Source organism: Macaca thibetana, chromosome 5, assembly GCF_024542745.1.
Source record: "Macaca thibetana thibetana isolate TM-01 chromosome 5, ASM2454274v1, whole genome shotgun sequence".
Taxonomy (NCBI): Eukaryota; Metazoa; Chordata; class Mammalia; order Primates; family Cercopithecidae; genus Macaca; species Macaca thibetana.
The window spans coordinates 60,808,023-60,826,393 of record NC_065582.1 but is presented as its reverse complement, the minus strand read 5'-3'; the positions used below and the strand labels follow the sequence as shown (position 1 = coordinate 60,826,393).

Below are 18,371 nucleotides of genomic sequence, written 5' to 3'. Positions count from 1 at the left end.
GAGGAGAACTGGCCGTTATGGGAGAGTGTCAGGTGTGAAGGGCTTGCGATGAGGAGCTCTAAGGAATTGAGAGTTTTAGGGCTGACTGCTGACGTTGGCAGCAGGAGAGAAGTGAACTAGTTGAGAGAGGGTGTAGGGGCTCCAGAGGGAAAGACCTTTCCTCTTATTTCAGAGAAAGGTATTGAAGGTCTGTTTCCAAGTGCAGGCAGGTAAAGCCGCCCGTCCAAGCCTTTGGGATTGGGATGCACCCTTCCGAACTTCTGAGGCGCTTGTCGTTTCATAATCCTCCCTACCTGTTTTCTGATGTTTACAGTTTTAGGCATTTTACTCCTTGAGGCAAAAACATGCTTTGAAATTTCTTCTCTGCCCCTGTGTGGCGCCTATCAAAGTGTCTTCGTGAGTTATAAGTACTCCATTAATGCTGTTTGCTTGAGTACATAATTTTGTCCTGCATTAATTAAAAAAAAAAAAAAGTCTTCCTGGCCCGGTGGCTCATGCCTGTAATACCAGCACTTTGGGAGGCTGAGGCGGGCGGATCACAAGGTCAAGAGATCAAGACCATCCTGGCCAACATGGTGAAACCCCATCTCTACCAAAAATTAGCTGCGCGTGATGCTGCACACCTGAAGTCCCAGCTGCTCTGGAGGCTGAGGCAGGAGAATCACTTGAACCCAGGAGGTGGAGGTTGCAGTGAGCCGAGATCGCAGCCCCTGTACTCCAGCCTGGCGACAGAGCGAGACTCTGTCTCAAAAAAATCTTGCTTTTAGAGTCAGAATTAGTCAGAAGACTGCTTGATGAATTACCTCCACATAAAGATAATGCCCAATAAAAGCTTAAGAGCCCTATTTAAATATTTTTCTCCGCGTTGAGCATCAGGTGTATGCTCACTCTGTCTGCTCTCGTCACTGCCTCTCTTCCTCCTTGGGAGAGCTGGGTTAGAAAACTTTCTCGTGGATGTTCTCTCAGATTTAGAGCCTTCTCTTTTCTGGACCAGCATTGTTCCATAGGATGAGAATGTCCTAACATAGTGCAACCGAGGAGCTGAATTTTAAACCTTTGCTAATTTTAATGAATTAAAAAATTTGAAGACACGTGGCTAGTGTCTACTGTATTGGACAGTGTAGTTCTGGACCCTGGCTTAGTTTAGTCCCTCTCAGTTGTCCAGAGGCTCCTAGTAGCCCAGAAGGCCCCATATTAGTCAGCTTAGGATGCTACAGAAAAGTACCACAGCCTGAGTAGTTTAAAGCAACAGAAATTTGTTTTCTTACAGTTCTGGAGACTAGAAGTCCAAGGTGCTGGCAGGTGTGGTCTCTTCTGAGGCCTCTTATGGTTTATAGATGGCCTTCTTACTGTGTTCTTACTTGGCCTTTCCTCTGCGCAGGCATCCCTGGTGTGCCTCGGTGTGACTAAATTGGATTACGGCCCTCCCTAATAGCCTAGCCTCATTTTAACTCAGTCACCCCTTTCAGGGCCCTGTCTCCAAATTATAGTCATATTCTGAGATTGGAGGTTAGGACTTCAAAGTACACATTTGGGGATGGGGGGTACAATTCAGCCCATAAAAGCCCTAGAAGACCAAATATTTCTTTTTTTTTTTTTTTTTTTTTTTAGACGGAGTTTTCGCTCTGTCGCCCAGGATGGAGTGCAGTGGCACGATCCTGGCACACTGCAAGCTCTGCCTCCTGGGTTCATGCCATTCTGCTGCCTCAGCCTCCGAGTGACTGGGACTACAGGCGCCTGCCACCACACATGGCTACTTTTTTGTATTTTTTAGTAGAGACAGGGTTTCACCATCTTAGCCAGGATGGTCTTGATCTCCTGACCTCGAGATCCGCCTGCCTTGGCCTCCCAAAGTGTCGGGATTACAGGCGTGAGCCACCGCGACTGGCCAAATATTTCATCTAAAATATATATGTTCAGGACAGATACGGTGGCTCATGACTGTAATCCTGACACTTAGGGAGGCTGAGCTGGGAGGATTGCTTGAGCCCAGGAATTGGAGACCAGCCTGGGCAACAAAGCAAGAACGCATCTCTGTTAAAAAAAAAAAAAAATTCCACCTAGAATTCTGGTTAGAAATGAAGGAAGAAGAGAGTGTTCACAGTCCCAACCAAAAGTGTGTCTGTCAAGTCACAAGTCTGTACTGGCCTCTGTCAAGAAGCTGGGCGTGGAGAATTAAGGTAAATATAGGTTACCAAAGGGTTAGCCTAGGCTTAAACATGGAAATCTGGTGGTGGAGGAGAGGAATGATAGTTGCTAGTAGAAGGTTGGTCGTCCTTTTGTCATACAGCTGGTTCAATATAAAGTATATGTTGATGCTTTATGACCATGCTGTCTGTCCACGCTCAATGATTTGATAAGGTGGATGATGGTAGTGGTAAACACAGAGTTCTCATTAAGAACTTCTGGAATGCCAGGCTTATAAAAAGATGCACATGCTCATTTCCATGGAACACACCCCTTTCCATCCCATCTGAAGGCAGCCGGTGCTCATTTCCATGGAACACACCCCTTTCCATCCCGTCTGAAGGCCGCCGGTTCACAGTGTAGGCCTTTGCCACCAACCCACTCATTTGCATTGGAGCCTTCCTTTTGTATATAACTGGGTGGCCAGCGTCGGGGGGGCATGCCTTCTGTCCCTGCATTCAGGTCCACAAAATGAGCCCTACCTGGGTTAACTACCCATACCCTGCCTGCCTTCAGCCGGGCCTGTGCATTTGGAAGGTTCTGCTTACAAGAAGGACAGGGTCTATGCAGTGGCCACACCTCAGCCTCTCCAGCCTGCAGGCCTGACAGAATTTTGGCAGCACTTCCCAGCCCAGTGCAGACCATGTCCAAGTGAAGGAGAGGCAGCTGCAGACGTCAGCATGGGGCTGCAGCACCAGCCACAGCCATGGCTGGGACTTGCTGGCCTCTGGTCTGGAGCCCTTTGCCTTGTTTTCTGGCCTGTTCCAGAGGAATACCAGTGTGGTATTTACAGTTGGGGATGGACAGGCATTTTCTGTGCCAGGTGCAAGCCCTTATACAACTGCAGTCATAGTTGAAGCCTTTCTCCAGGTGCCCTGGAGGTCCAGCCCTGCAGTTGGATGGAGTAATGTTGGGGTGTTTGCAGGCAGCGTCTGAAGTTGCTGGGCTTCTGGTACTGGGTGGCTCAGCCAGTCTCTGAAGTTACACATTGCGCCAGAGTGTGGCCAAGGTAAACCCTTAATTTTCTGCTTTCTAGCCCAGGATCCTGTCGTTAGGGATTTGGCAAATGTGGGAATGGGGTCCACTAACTACTTTAAGTACAGTTGACCCTTGAACAACTCCCCCCACCCTGCAAATCAGAATTCTTTGTATAACATTTGGCTCCCAAAAACTTTTTTTATTTTTTTTTTTGAGACGGAGTCTCGCTCTGTCGCCCAGGCTGGAGTGCAGTGGCCGGATCTCAGCTCACTGCAAGCTCCGCCTCCTGGGTTCACGCCATTCTCCCGCCTCAGCCTCCCGAGTAGCTGGGACCACAGGCGCCCGCCACCTCGCCCGGCTAATTTTTTGTATTTTTTAGTAGAGACGGGGTTTCACCGTGTTAGCCAGCATGGTCTCGATCTCCTGACCTCGTGATCTGCCCATCTCGGCCTCCCAAAATGCTGGGATTACAGGCTTGAGCCACCGCGCCCGGCCAAGGCTCCCAAAAACTTAACTACTAATAGCCTACTGTTGACCGGAAGCCTTACTAATAATGTAAATAAATATATTTTATATGTCATATGTATTATATACTGTATTTTTACAATAAGGTAAGCTAGAGAGAATATTAAGAACATCATAAAGAAGAGAAAAAATATATATATGTGTGTGTGTATATATATATATAAAATATACTATTCAGTGAGTAAAAGTAGATCATCATGAAAGTCTTCATCCTCGTCTTCATGTTGAGTAGGTAGAAGAGGAGAAGGAGGAAGAGAAGGCATTGGTCTTGCTGTCTTAGGGGTGGCAGAAAGAAAATTCTCACGTAAGTGAACTGGGCAGTTAAAACCCGTGTTGTTCAAGAATCAACTATATTTCTAAAACCTAAAGGACATTTCATTTTATCTTCAGTAAACTTGTGGAGGCTAATTAAGACATCAAGTATCCTTGTTTTTATCAGGAATTATATATTGTTGGTTATCTCAGGCCAATAGTAGCTAGCTCTGATCAACACTGGGTTTTTTTTTTTTTTTTTGAGATGGAGTCTCGCTCTGTTGCCTGGGCTGGAGTACAGTGGCGTGATCTCAGCTCACTGCAACCTCCACCTCCCAGGTTCAAGTGATTTTCCTGCATCAGCCTCCTGAGTATGATCAGCATCTTTATATATATGTAGCAAATGGTGTTTTTGTTGGTTTTGGTTGTTTTTAAATTTGGTGTCTCTCAAAAGTCCAAAGGGAGATTGGTCTCATTCCTTCCTTCACACAGAAAGAGAGCAGTGTGCTGATACTGTTAAGATTTTCCTAACGTTGTAGAGCAGGGCTTCTTGTTCTTATCTGACTTCCTTTAACTTTCAGAGATTTGTTGACTTTCTGTGGGAAGAAGGCCTGGAGCCAGGCTCCGTGTGGGCCCTCTCTGGTCTCCCTGCTTCTACACCTGGGCTAGGGTGAAGTGCTCTGTCTCCCCACCTATCAGAGCCAGGCTCTGCCCCATCACCTGTGATAAGGAATGGGCAGAAAGGAAGCCAACTGAAATTTAAAATTAGTAATTTTCCCACTGACTTGTACTTGGACCTCAGCAGAAATGGTGGGTGAGTGTCAAATGTTTGTGTGTCAGTTGGTTGAAGGCCTAAGTATATTTAAGTATGTTGAAACATTTATGGGCCAGTTCTTTGAATGTATGTATGACGCCTTTGTTTGTTGGAAGTAGAAGTGAGTTGGGCTGTAGAGCTGGGCTATGTTGGGGTAAAAAACTATGGTAGGTATAGGGTCAGCCCCTGATCTAACTGACAGTTATATCAGATGCTTGTCCTCTATCATGCAGCTAAAGCAAATAAACAGTAACTGGATTAAATTTGCCTAATTTGAGATGAGAGTTAACACAGCCTTGCTTTACTCAATACAAGGCTAGCTTGGCTTTTAGGTAACTTGTAGGTGCATTTGTCAGGTCTGTGTGCCCTTGATGTGACACCAAACTGCTGGACTCGATACTTGCCAGTTTTAAGCATCTTACTTTGTTAAGCTGGTTTAACACCTCTAAAGACAGATACCAGCATATTATTTAGTGTCCAGAGCAGTGACTGAGACAGGAGGACTACCGTTTGATCAGTGGCAAGGTTCTTTCATAGTTTGCATTTTGTAGTGCAGCGAACACGAAGACTGCCATTCATTCTAATTTCTGAACCTTTTGTGCATGGCACAACATGAGAAGCTTACCACACTCTAGCTACCAAATGTGGAAGGTGTGTGCAATTGTGTTAGATTTACTCCTGAGGTTTTCCTTATTTTAGATCTAGGGCAAGACAACATGGCTATTTTTAATATTTCAAAGGGAAGTGAGTGTTGGAAGTGAGTGTTGGAGATGACCGGAAAGAACGTTATGCCCGGGCAGGGTCCATGTTCACGGTGCTATGATCTATGAGCCTTTTATAACTTTATATTAACCCAAAGGATTCTGTTTTAATGGAAATTGGGGATATTAAAAACAAGACAAAATGTTTTTCCCCACTCAGTCTTTCCCGTGTTTAACATGAGGTAATGTAACATAGAATTGTTCTTAACTGAACAGTGTATGTCAAGAATTTTAAGTCATTTAAATTTGTCAGTAAAGTGAACTTTAGGTAATAATTTTACCTTGTGAATGGCAGTAAAATACTTTTAGACATTATTAGCAGATTTTTAGAGTTCCCAACTCCTTTCCTGAAAGCGACAAGAAAATAAAACAAAATTTTACTCATCATATGCTTAAATTAGTTTGTCATTAAATATCAGCACTCTGGAAACAAACAAAATGCAAACCAACCCAGCGTAATCTTACGCAGTTTTTAACAATAGCAAGCACACTGTTTTTAATGTTTTGTTGTAGCATAAATCGCTGACTCCTGGTCTTTTCAGTATTTAAAATACTCTAATTTCTGGTTTAACCCCACTGTCCTACCCCTAGTATTTTCCAGATGTTTATAAATTTTGTTTTAATTAAAAGGGAGTGTTAATTATTTTGGTTTTAATAATATTCTGGTAGCTTCCTGACTGCCTGGGAGTGTCTGAGGAGAGCCTGGCTATAGAGTGGTGTTGGTGTAGCAATGTCAAGACACTCCCTTTGAGTCTCTAGCCTGTGGCCTTCCATGAATGTTTCTGTAGATGTAGGTGCATTCCAAGCAGGAAACAGTGGCTCCACAAATCTATCTTTAAATGTATTACTGCTTTATTTTCCTTGAGCTCAAAAGTGTATCTTCTATTAGGTGAAACAGGAGTAAATTCTTAGTGCCTGCCACCTTGAGTTCATGGGTTACAGTGACGGTTAGAGCATGATTGATTGTCCTCAACAATGACTCTTAAAAAAAATTATCTACTTTTCAGAGAAATATTGAGAATCTGCTGTGTGCACAGCACTGACTGACTTAGCTATGCTCTATGTTGTAAATTCTGTTGTCTTATACCAGTGGCTCTTGATAGATTAACTTTTTGATACAATAAGAAAATGAGAAGGAATAGATCACAAGTGCTCCTGGACATGGAAGGCAGAGCAGTTCCCTTGGGTTCACAACCCCCTCTTTGGTTCATCAGCAAAGTCTAGGTTTTATACAGACCACTTGTGTGAAGTAAAATAGAATTTTTTTCTCCTTACTGTTAATGGATGGTATCTCAGCGATAAATGTTTAATAGCTTTATTGAGAAATAATTGACATACAGTGAGCCTCTGAGCCTCATATATTTAAATTGTGTACTTTGATACGTTTTGACATGTTAACACCCATGAAATCATTGAAATCAAGATAATCCTTCCCTCCCACTTTTCTCTAGTCTTCCACTGATCTGTCACTATAGATTAGTTTGCATTTCTAGAGTTGTATGTAAATGGAATAATACAGTATGGACCCTTGTTTTTGGTCTGGCTTCTTTCAGGAGAATTACTCATGAAATCATTGAAATCAAGATAATCCTTCCCTCCCACTTTTCTCTAGTCTTGCATTGATCTACTTTCTGTCACTGTAGATTAGTTTGCATTTCTAGAGTTGTATGTAAATGGAATAATACAGTATGGACTCGTTTTTCGTCTGGCTTCTTTCACTCAGGAGAATTACTTCAGCATTCATTCATGTTTGCATGTATCAGTAGCTCATTCCTTTTTATTACTGCAGGGTGGTATTCCACTCTATGGATATATACATATACATATACCAGAGTTTTTTCATTCACAGTCTGTTGGTGGATGTTTAGGTTGTTTCTGATTTTTGGCTTTTCTAAATAAGCTGCTAAGATCATTCCTTATGCCAGTGATAATTTAAATTTAGTTTCTTTATCAGTTTTTCCCTATCTGCAAAGTGCGTTTAATAGGATTAATTTCACTTTTCCTCCTGTATTGTACCAACACTAGGTAAATTAAGAGGAAAAGGAACAGACTATTTTTGGGTGGACTAGAGTTTCTCTTGGTTATTACTATTGGATACCAAGTATGTAGCATCTTTGTATCTCTGTTTTTAAAAGCAAATGTGGCGTAGACAGCAGTTTTCAGGATTTATAAAAGCAGTCCTAGGAAAAGCTTTCAAATGAGTGTCATTATTTGGGTTGTGTTCTATGCCAGCAAAGCTGCAAGCTTCCTGGGAACCTTGGAAACTACTTAGGAGGGATCCTGACAGTTCCTCAAGAAGAGACAAGAGGGTCAGAAAACCTGAGAGTGAACAAATTTGTTGTTTCTGCTTTAACTCTGAAAGTATTTGACTCTGGAGACCCTCTTCTCCCAAGTTCATGTTAATTTTTAAAGTATAGCAATGGAGTGATTATCTAAATTTCTGGCTTCGTTCCTTATCATTTATAACCTTTTCCATAGTAATTCAAAGCAGAGGAGGATCATCCCTTTTTGTTCTGCTTTTCTTTCCTTCCCCAAACCTTCTGGGAATTCCATCCAGACACTGCGTGTGCTTTTCCTCCTCTCTTCTTTCAGGCTGTGGACCAGCTGGAGGATGGCCTCCAGGACAAGAGGGAGAAAGAGAGGCCTCTTTATAGACCCTAGGAGCCACCCAGCCACCTTCATCTCCAGGTTCCTAACTTGGCATCTGTCTTCTTTCTTTCCAGTAATGACCAGATTTAGAACTTCTGCAGGTTGGGCTCACCCCAGTGTGCCCAGAATATTTCTTTAGGTGTGGGAGTGAAATATTCTTGTTCATTTAGAGTCTAAAGAGGCACACTTAGTATTTATTTAAAGAATAATTTTCTAAAACATTTACTGAAATGCCATGGGGCCACCAGCGGGAGGTCCAGTTCTGCTGATTCTGCTGGCGGAACAGCAGTCAGTCAGTTGACCTAGTAATGAGCCTCAGAACTGGTGCTCAAGGGTAGTGCCGACGTTGTCCCTGTCAGGGAAGCGTGGCAATCCCATTTGGTCTTGGTCATTGCAAATCTGATGATAGGCTTATGTGCAGAATCTATTTCTTAAGGTCCCCAAGGTTTTAAGGGTGCTTTGATTCTCTGTTCCTGTCTGTGGAATCTGTAGAGATAAGAGCTTCCTGTCTGAGTGACAAATGATTTCACCGGAAGAATGGCAGCTAACCTTAACCTTTGGCTTTTATTTTTCTGGATTTTGTTAATTTTTGGAAAATGGTACAGTATGTATTCAGAATTGGGGTGATGATTATTAAAAACAGGAGGTGGAGGTGAATTATCAGAAAGTTGGACAAATACTACATGTGGGTGTTAGGGCTCTTTCAGATCTCTGGCAGCAGTACGGCACCCACAAGTGGAAGGTTTTGCATTTAAGTTGTCTTTGTAACAAATTAACAGGAGGCAGAGGCAGAGATGGAGAAAAGGGACTGGAATTATTGGGAAGTTGAATTGACCCAGCCATTGATTGTGTCCTGAGTGAGAGGAGTCTAGGATGACTCTTAGATTTCTGATGTCAAGTAGAAATGGTGGTAATAGACATCAAAGTAGGAATGTAAGAGGTAGAACAGGTTTGGGTAAAATGTTGAGCCCAGTTTTTATAATGCTGAGTTGACAGATAGATAGAAGGAATACCTTAGGGTTGATGTCTTATGTGAAGGTGAAAATGGATCTGGAGCTTGGAAGGGAGGTTAGTCTGGGAATGTAGGTCTGGCAGGTTCCTCTGGGTGTGCTGGGTAAGACTGTGGACATGGGTGAGCGCCCCCTGGGGAGAACATTTGGAGCAAGAAAAGAACAAAGAGTTCAGGAGAAACCCATGTTGATGGGATACATGGAGAGGAGGAGCCCAGAGAGTGGAAAGAGAATTGCCACTGAGGCTGAGGGAGTATTTCAGACAGGATGGAGTTGCTGGTGCTGAGAAGTGTCAGGGCAGACACGAGCTCAGACTTGGCAGCAGTTGGGAGATCCTGTTAGGCAGCAGTTAGGTACCGTGTTATGGGGGAGGCTAGATGATAGGTGTAGACCCCCTTTGTAAGAAAGGCAGAGAACAGAGCCAATTGGCATTTTTTGGGAAAGTGGAGCAAATTTTAGGGGTTATTTGGCAGTTGACCCCTTAGTCTTCACTAAGTTTGTTTACCTACCATCCTCCCTACTTACGGCACTATACTACCTACTTCGTCTACACCATAGGCCTGAGGTTCCCTGTCTAGGGATTGCTAAATTTTTATGCCTTGTCGAGTCAAACCTTTTTTTAAAAAAGTGTTTTAGAAAGCTTCCTGAAAACTCAGTAAGATGTTTTTCTTTTCTTTTGTTTTCTTTTTTCTTTTCTTTTTTTTTTTTGACGGAGTCTTGCTCTGTCTCCCAGGCTGGAGTGCGGTGATGCAATCTCGGCTCGCTGCAGCCTCTGCCTCCTAGGTTCAAGCAATTCTCCTGCCTCGGCTTGCCGAGAAGGTGGGATTACAGGTGCCTGCCACCATACGAAGATAATTTTTGTATTTTTAGTAGAGGTGGGGTTTCTCTAAGTTGGCCAGGCTGGTCTTGAACTCCTGACCTCAGGTAGTCCACCTACCTTGGCCTTCCATAGTATTGGGATTACAGGCGTGAGCCACCACCCCTGGCCTGTTATTTTTTCAATTTGTGTTTAGCAGCATGAGACTTTGAACCTCTTCAGTGCAGGCTTATGGGTGAAGACTACACCTGCATGGTATTCTTAAAAGTCCTTTCTCCTTTTGGGTGTGGTCCTTGATATAGCATCCCTGCACAGAATGAGCACATTAGGCCTGCTTATGAGAAATGAGAGTGAAATAACTGATGGAAGTGGAAGAGCTCTGTGAGAGCCAAGAGGGCATCACAGGTGGTCTCATGGTGCAGTGCTGAGGTGAGCCTGGGATGAGTTTGGGTAAGAAAACCCCTAAGAACACTCAGTAACTCCTGCAGTTTTTAATGGTTCTTATTTGGATGTTTGTTTCTTTAGGCCTGTCAACTACTTGGTCCCAGAATTCCCGATCCCAGCATAGGAGAAGTTCCTGCTCCAGACATGAAGATCGCAAGCCTTCGGAGGTACTTCTTGACTGCTTGCCTGACCGTGCATGAATATATGTTGCCCCATATACCTAATTGAGTGGTGTCTATTTGTGCAGTCCTGGGCAAAGTATTCAAATCCTTGTGCCTCAGTTTCCAAATCTGTAAGATGGGGAGAACACAAGTGTCTACCTCATAGGATTGTTGTGAGGATTAAGTGGGTTAATACACATAGGCTAATACATGCAAAGCATGTGAATAGTTGCTGACACATAAAAAGTGCTCAGTAAGTGTTATTGTTATCCATTACATTTTTTTTTTCCTTTCCTGTCGTACCATCTCTGGCTCCCAATAACTTTTCCTCTGGCCAGGAGATCAGCGGGTTCAGCTGCTGCTAAGTCAATGCCAGCCTCAAGTTAGTTTTAGCCATGAATTTGTGGCTTATTTGGCAACAACCCAATGTAACTGCGGGAGTTTTGTTTTAGGGATTATGCTGAAGGTTTTCCCCCCTCTTTCTCAATTTCTTTCTCATCTTATGTTTCCTCTGCTCCCAAACTTTTGTTATCTGTGTATCTAAAGTTGCTTTTAGGTGCATTTCTTTCTGCTGGTATTTGTTTAGGGGCCCTTATAAGGCCTGAGGTCTGTTTATTCTAAAGACCTTTGACAGGCTTTAAATCACTGAAGAAAAAGCATTTTATTTTATCACAGTTTTCAAGTGAGAAGATTATAGGAAGAGTTTCTTTGGTTGAATGCTTTGCTTTGTGCTGCTTCTCATGGGATGAGTTCACAGACAGCCTTATGCTGTAATGGCAGTGCAGAGGCAGTTATTCCACAGAGGCAGATACTCCTCAGAGGAACTTTCCAGGCTCTAATAGGGAACGTCAGAAGGCTGCCCTGTTGTGGAGTGGAGAAGTTATTTGGTTATGGAATAGCTTCCTCCATGAGGAAGTAGTTTACATCCTTTAGAATTGTGGAAAACCATCCCAGGAGGCACTTTAGCATGAGATCAGATGTGCTTGGGAAGGTAGATACTTCCTCCCCTTACTTTATTTCAGGCCTTTTTTCCTTTGAACCTTTAATGCTCTCTTCCTTTTCTTTGCCCAGGAGCGTCTCTGCTGCTCTTTATTTCTCAATTCCTTGTGCTGTGTCCATAACCCCCAAAATACCTTTCTGATGTTCACACTAAACTCCTGTTACTTCAGCACAGGAATACAAGGGGGACTGAGGAGCTGTGACCTGGTGTGACGGAGGCTGGTGCCCAGTGGTGGAGTTCGAAACCTGCTTCTGGCACTGATACCAAGCATTGAGGAGGGGGCCCAGCAGCACAGGTCGCTGTGCTGGCTTTGTCCCAGCCCCACATTTTGGTCCAGATGTTTTTCTCAACCCTGAGTCCAAACTATATGTAAGGCACTAACATACTCTACTAGAGACTCCAGAGTTGACGTCCATTTGAGGGTGTTTGTTTCAGTTCTTGACCGAGTCTTTGAGCAAAGGAATAGCAGGCTGCCTTTTTTCATTTCACTGCTTCAGTTTGATTTTTCTTTCTTTTTTGGCAGACTCCTTTGTTTTCCATTTATACCACTTAGTTGGAATATGTTTTTACCTGATCGGCTTCTTGAAGATATAGGACCATCTCTTAGGTTTTAAAGTACTTTTCTCTTGGGGGCCAGGGAGTTGGTGTCCACTGGGCTGGGCACCTGCTTCAGCGGCTCTGTGCTTGAAGGGAAGGATCCTGGTATTACATGTGATTTTTGTGGGAGGTGCATGGCCTAGTTCTTGCTTGTTAATAGGTCTTTAGAAATGAGGAGTGGCATACTGGGGAATAGTCCGTATTGAAAATGGCAGGCAGGAGAAATGGCCTCTTTATTCAGACACTGCCTCAGAGTTTATTATGGTGAAGTTTATTAAAGTGATCACCAGCCTGAAAAGCCACCAGAAAAAACAAATATGGACCTATTAGCGGGCGTATGTGTGAACTGTGTTTAGTAGCACAAGAAAGAACTCCCTGTCCTGAGAAAAGAGAGTTCAGCATTGTGACTTGTGTAAACAGACAGGACAGCTTACAGATGCAAGCTTGCTCGATGCCAAACACAACTTTGGGCTGGTCCTGATGCCAAGGTCAGAGCTTTCTTATGCAGCCTTAGACACCAGTGGGCCAAGGACGAGGCTTGAGAGGGAGCCAGCTGTGCAGCCCTGGCTGGGAGGCAGTGTTGCGCTCTACCCCAGGGGCAGGCCTCATTGACCAAGGATGAATGCCAGGGGTCCAGGAGTCTGCAGTGGCATAGGCACTGGGAGGGCTGCCTTTCCTGCGGTTGCCTTCATTTGGCCTGTGGTAAGGAATTGGGGAGCTCTCTTTGTAGAGGGGCACTGTTGGGTCTGCCTGTTTTTGGCAGAGTGGGAAGAGGGTAGTGACTTTCTCTATTTCCTTTCCCCACAAATAACTCTTCCCAGGTAGAATTTATGCCAGGTGAAGGTGTGCAAACATGTTCTTTGCAGGCCCATCCAACCAAGTGGCCTGTGGTTGCTTCTCTTCCAGATTTTTCTAGGCCAGCCCAGACCTTGACCTCACCAGCTGCCATACCATAAACCCTGGTGCCCTGGGAGGCAGGGCCTGGGTGGGGGCAGTCTCATTATAGAAGATGAGTCCCTGGCCAGGAGCATGGCTCATGCTCGTAATCCCAGCACACTGGGAGGCCGAGGCAGGTGGATCACTTGAGGTCAGGAGTTTGAGACCAGCCTGGCCAACATGATGAAACCCTGTTTCTACTAAAAACACAAAAATTAGCTGGGCATGGTGGCACGCACCTGTAATCTCAGCTACTCAGGGGTGGTGAGGCAGGAGGATAGCTTGAACCCGGGAGGCAGAGGTTGCAGTGAGCCAAGATTGTGTCACTGAACTCCAGCCTGGGGGACAGACAAGATTCCATCTCAAAAAAAAACCAAAAAACAAAAAAAGCACAGGAGATGAGTCCCTGGCGGTTCTGGGTTTTGGCTTGAAGAAGTTGTTACATGGTTAGTGGAGTTATATTTCTTTTTCTTTTTTTTTTTTTTTTGAGACGGAGTCTCGCTCTGTCGCCCAGGCTGGAGTGCAGTGGCCGGATCTCAGCTCACTACAAGCTCCACCTCCCAGGTTTACGCCATTCTCCTGCCTCAGCCTCTAGAGTAGCTGGGACTACAGGCGCCCGCCACCTCACCCGGCTAGTTTTTTGTATTTTTAGTAGAGACAGGGTTTCACCGTGTTAGCCAGGATGGTCTCGATCTCCTGACCTCGTGATCCACCCAGCTCGGCCTCCCAAAGTGCTGGGATTACAGGCTTGAGCCACTGCGCCCGGCCTAGTGCAGTTGTATTTCTAGAGCACCCTTGAGTGCAGTATCTCCCTTCAGAGATTTCCAGGTACATGTTTTCAGCAGCCCTTTTGGTGAACTGAGAGACATTTTTCAGAGATTTTTTTGTTGAAGTTGTTGTGGACACTATGGACTGAGGCAGTGAGAGGACAGGGTTCCCTCAGCACTGCCACCCCCCATGCCTGAGTGAGGTAAAAGGCGTGTCAGGCAAAGGTTTTCTGTAATAGGTCAGGCTTGTTCTATGTTGATACAGTGACCTTGTTACATGGCAGCTCCATGGTTACATTGCAGCTGCCAGCACTCTGAATAAGAATGCAAATATCAAATGTCAGTGTCCCTTTCTCTTCCTTTCCAGGTGTTTAGGACAGACCTGATCACTGCCATGAAGTTGCATGACTCCTACCAGCTGAATCCGGATGAGTACTATGTGTTGGCAGATCCCTGGAGACAGGAATGGGAAAAAGGGGTCCAGGTGCCCGTGAGCCCAGGGACCATCCCTCAGCCTGTGGCCAGGTAGAGATGCCCTGAGGGCAGACGCCTCTCCACCCACCCTCGCTCTTCTTCCCTGACAGCAGGCATCTGAGAAGAGACAATTTCTGAGTTAGCAATAAAATATCATGAGGCCTCAAGTGGAAATAGAAATGTAGGAGCAGCACACTTCAGGCATACAGGGTAGTGGTTTTGAGGGCCATGAGCCTCCATCCTTAACATTACAGCCACCACTGTGGGGAGGTGCTGCTGTCTTATGAGAGGAAGGCAAATTCCAAGACATCCTGGGAAGTGATGGGCTGGGGGAGGAAAATTTGGGTGTTCACATGTCTTCATCCTCTTTTCCTGCCCTCCATGTTCACTCTGGAGAGTGACTCTCCTGGAGAGAAGTGTGTAGTTGCCTCCGCCTTTGGAGGAGGACAGGTGTGAGGAGACCAGACCTGCCAGTTAGAGTTTGTGGAGAGGGGAGTTTTGGAGGGATTTATTTTGACTGGTCACATTGTTCTCAGGGTGCGTTCTCTGAATTTACTGACTTTAAAGATCCCTCAGGGCTGAGTCCCTGCCGACTCTCCTCACAATCAGGTTGCAGCTGTTTACTCATTTCCTCACTGCCCTGCTTCGTGCCACCTGGAGAGTCCTCTTAGGAGGGAGGATTGAGTGCCCTCTGTGCTCAGCTGGCACCTGGCTTCTCGGCCATCATCAGTTGGCTGCTGCTTTGCGAAACAGTGTCTTTCTCCACGCTGAGTCATGACTGAACTTGCTTCCTGGCCGTCACCCACTTTGTGTCTCTTGTTTTGGGCACTTAAGATGATCAAATTTGAGTTGTCATTTTGGGATCTCTGGGGCGTCTATCCAGTGGTGACATATGCCCCTGTCTTACTCAGGCTTAGGTGACCAATCAGAAGTGCCAGGATGGCCCCCATAGGCTAGAATCGGGACCTGTGGAATGGAGCGGTCACGGGGCTCTGCGGGGCAGACCAGGTATCTGCCTCAGAGCCTGTGTCTGAGATGTAGCACCACCTGATTCAGCACTGGCAGCCCCAGCCTAGGAGTCACTTGCTGAATGCTTCACTTTCAGTGGGGAACCAGGACAGAAGTGAGCATTAATACAGCTTGTGGAAGTTTTCAGTTGGATCTCTGCTCTTGGTTGAGTAGGAGAAATAAATCCCTTCAGTTTGTCCATCTCAGCGTCATGTAGATAAAATCACTCCCATAATATAAGGGTGATGAAGGTACTCTGACAGACTCTGGACAGCCTGTTGACAGTAATTTAAACTGCAGAAATGCAGATGTGGAAGGACTTTGTTGAGGCCTGGGGCCTGTGATTAGGAAGATGGCCTTTTCTGGTCCAAGTTGGGAGTGATTTGATCTTCCTGCGCATGCTGTCTTATTTTGAGTGGGGTGAGTTGGAAAGCACCACTCCAGGTGTTAAAGGTTGGGGGAGAGTGTGTGGCAGTATCAGGAGGAGAAGAAACTTGTGCTTTTGTTTCTGGGATCATAGGTATATGTTGGGAGAGTCAGTCTGCCTCTTGGCTGGGACTCTTGATTCTTAGATTTGTTGATAATGGCCGAGGTCTAATTCCTTTTTTTTTTGTTTGTTTTTGAGACAGTCTCACTCTGTTGCCCGGGCTGGAGTGCAATGTTGCAATCTTGGCTCACTGCAACCTCTGCCTCCTGGGTTCGAGCGATTCTCCTGCCCCAGCCACCCAAGTAGCTGGGATTACAGGCGTGCACTACCATACCAGGCTAATTTCTGTATTTTTAGTAGAGATGGGGTTTCACTGTGTTGCCAGGCTGGTCTGAAACTCCTGACCTCAAATGATCCATCTGCCTCAGCCTCCCGAAGTGCTGAGATTACAGGCTTGGGCCACCGTGCCCAGCCCAAGGCCTAATCTTCTTTTCCCTCTCTCCAGCTTTTTTTTGTGAGGTGTCAGCGTTGGCGGGTATCTCCCTCTGGTTCTCAGAGTCTGCTGTGCCTGCCCTGCCTGTGTGGTGCCCTGGTTCTAATGGCCTCCAGCAGAGATGGGCAGGTCTGGTTAAGGGAAAGTGATTAACTCTTGAAATGTAAGGGTCAGTGTGTTTTGGTGTTGGCTGCAGGCCAGAGTGGTCAGAGGTGGTGGGCAGGGCACAGCAGTGTCCTGGGAAGCAGATTTGAAGGCTTCTACAGTGTTTTCATTCATATCTGTTTCCTGTTCACAGGCTTTAACAACTTCTAGTTAAGGTTTTATTAGCAGTGACATTCAGGTTTTCAGCCTCTAGTGATGACCTGTGGCTCTGAGGGTTGGAAGAGGAAGCGACACCTGGGGCCTTGTGGCATACTTCATTGTCTGTGACTGAAAGGGTAACCTAGCTGCCTTGTTTTTTGTTATGCAGGGTTGTGTCTGAAGAGAAATCCCTCATGTTCATCAGGCCCAAGAAGTACATCGTGTCATCAGGCTCAGAGCCTCCCGAGTTGGGCTATGTGGACATCCGGACGCTGGCTGACAGTGTGTGTCGCTATGACCTCAATGACATGGATGCTGCATGGCTGGAACTGACCAATGAAGAATTTAAGGAAATGGGTGAGAGACCATGTATTATATTATTTTATTAACCAATAATGAATAGAAACGTATTTTAGGCAGGTAGGTGAGTAGCAAAAAGCTCCTTATTGCCAGTTGAAGGCATCTCCATCATAGCTTCAGTTAGTCAGAATGACAGCCCTGCCTTAGAGCTCAGCCTGTTTGGCTGTGTCAGATGTGCTGAGATGGATTCAGAGTGGAAGCAGGGCTCCGCGGCTTAGGCACCAGGGATTCCCATGTCCGCTCTGATCTAACTCCCTCATTCACTTACCTTAAGGAAGCTGAAGTCCAGGACTAAGTGACAAAAGGGCATACTCCAGTTACTTGCTCTAGTGTTTTTTTTTCTGCGACACCATTCAGATTCCTTCTTCAGCTGTGGATTGCTGCTTCTCTAAATGAACACTTTTCCAGGCATGCTCCCCATTTCCAAGCACATCACACGTGTTTTAACTTGAGTGATTTTCCTTATGTCATGCTGCAAACCTGGAGTTCTTTTTCCCTCCTGTTTGTCTATGTCCTGGCTTTCCTTCAGTGAAGCCTCACATTAGCTGAGTGCCCAGCCCTTCTCAGCTTCTTTTCTGCAAGCTCATTTTAGTGTATGTAGAGGTTGGAGCTTCTGCATGTCATGTACTTGCATCTCACGGTGTTGAGACTGGGATGGTGCGTAGGTCTCATTTCACATGCCAGTCCTGATTGCTAAGGGTTGCCTTGAGCGTCTTGATGAACAAGACAATGGAGTCAAGTCTGGGATCAGTGTGAAAAACTATGAGGATTAATTAGCTTTTGTACTGTAGGTACACGGTGGGGAAGTGGTGGCAAGGGCTGTGTATTGTAATCTAGGACATAGTAAATAATCACAAGATCAGCTGGGCGCATTGCCTCATGCCTGTAATCCCAGCACTTTGGGAGGCCGAGGTGGGCAGATCACCTGAGGTCAGGAGTTCAAGACCAGCCTGGCAAACATGGTGAAACCCCGTCTCTACTAAAAATACAAGAATTAGCTGGGTGTGGTGGTCCCAGCCATTCAGGAGGCTGAGGCAGCAGAATCACTTGAGCCCGGGGAGGCGGAGCTTGCATTGAGCTGAGATCGTGCCACTGCACTCCAGCCTGGGCAACAGAGCCAGACTCCCTCTCAAAAAAAAAAAAAAAAAAATTCACAAGATCTTTGGTCATGGTGAATTTCACAGCCTTGAAAGGGCCAAGATCTTTTCTTTTGTGTCTTTCCAGGGAACCTAGCATAGAGTGTGGCTTGCAGTAGATGCTTGTCCTGCCATTAGGCTCACCATCCTGTTGAATGGGAGTGACAGTGTAGACTGAGCTGAGCATCGTGTTATTTTCTACTTACTCAGTTACTCAGGTGTTTTTTTTTTTTTTTTGAGATGGAGTCTCGCTCTGTTGCCCAGGCTGGAGT

The 18,371-nt window shown here is 45.5% G+C and overlaps 1 protein-coding gene across 6 annotated transcripts in view; it reads left to right on the top strand.

Moving 5' to 3' along the window:
* The window catches only part of JADE1 (jade family PHD finger 1), a 68,600-nt gene that overhangs the window by 23,326 nt on the left and 26,903 nt on the right, over window positions 1–18,371 (top strand). For 5 of the 6 annotated variants that reach the window (XM_050791214.1, XM_050791217.1, XM_050791215.1 and 2 more), the window contains exons 3-5: window positions 10,519–10,604; window positions 14,266–14,423; window positions 16,773–16,960. In XM_050791214.1, coding sequence (XP_050647171.1) covers window positions 10,519–10,604; window positions 14,266–14,423; window positions 16,773–16,960 — 432 coding nt within the window. Of the gene's footprint in view, window positions 1–4,000; window positions 10,423–10,518; window positions 10,605–14,265; window positions 14,424–16,772; window positions 16,961–18,371 lie in introns of those variants that run through there. The other variant, XM_050791218.1, reaches the window with a different exon arrangement.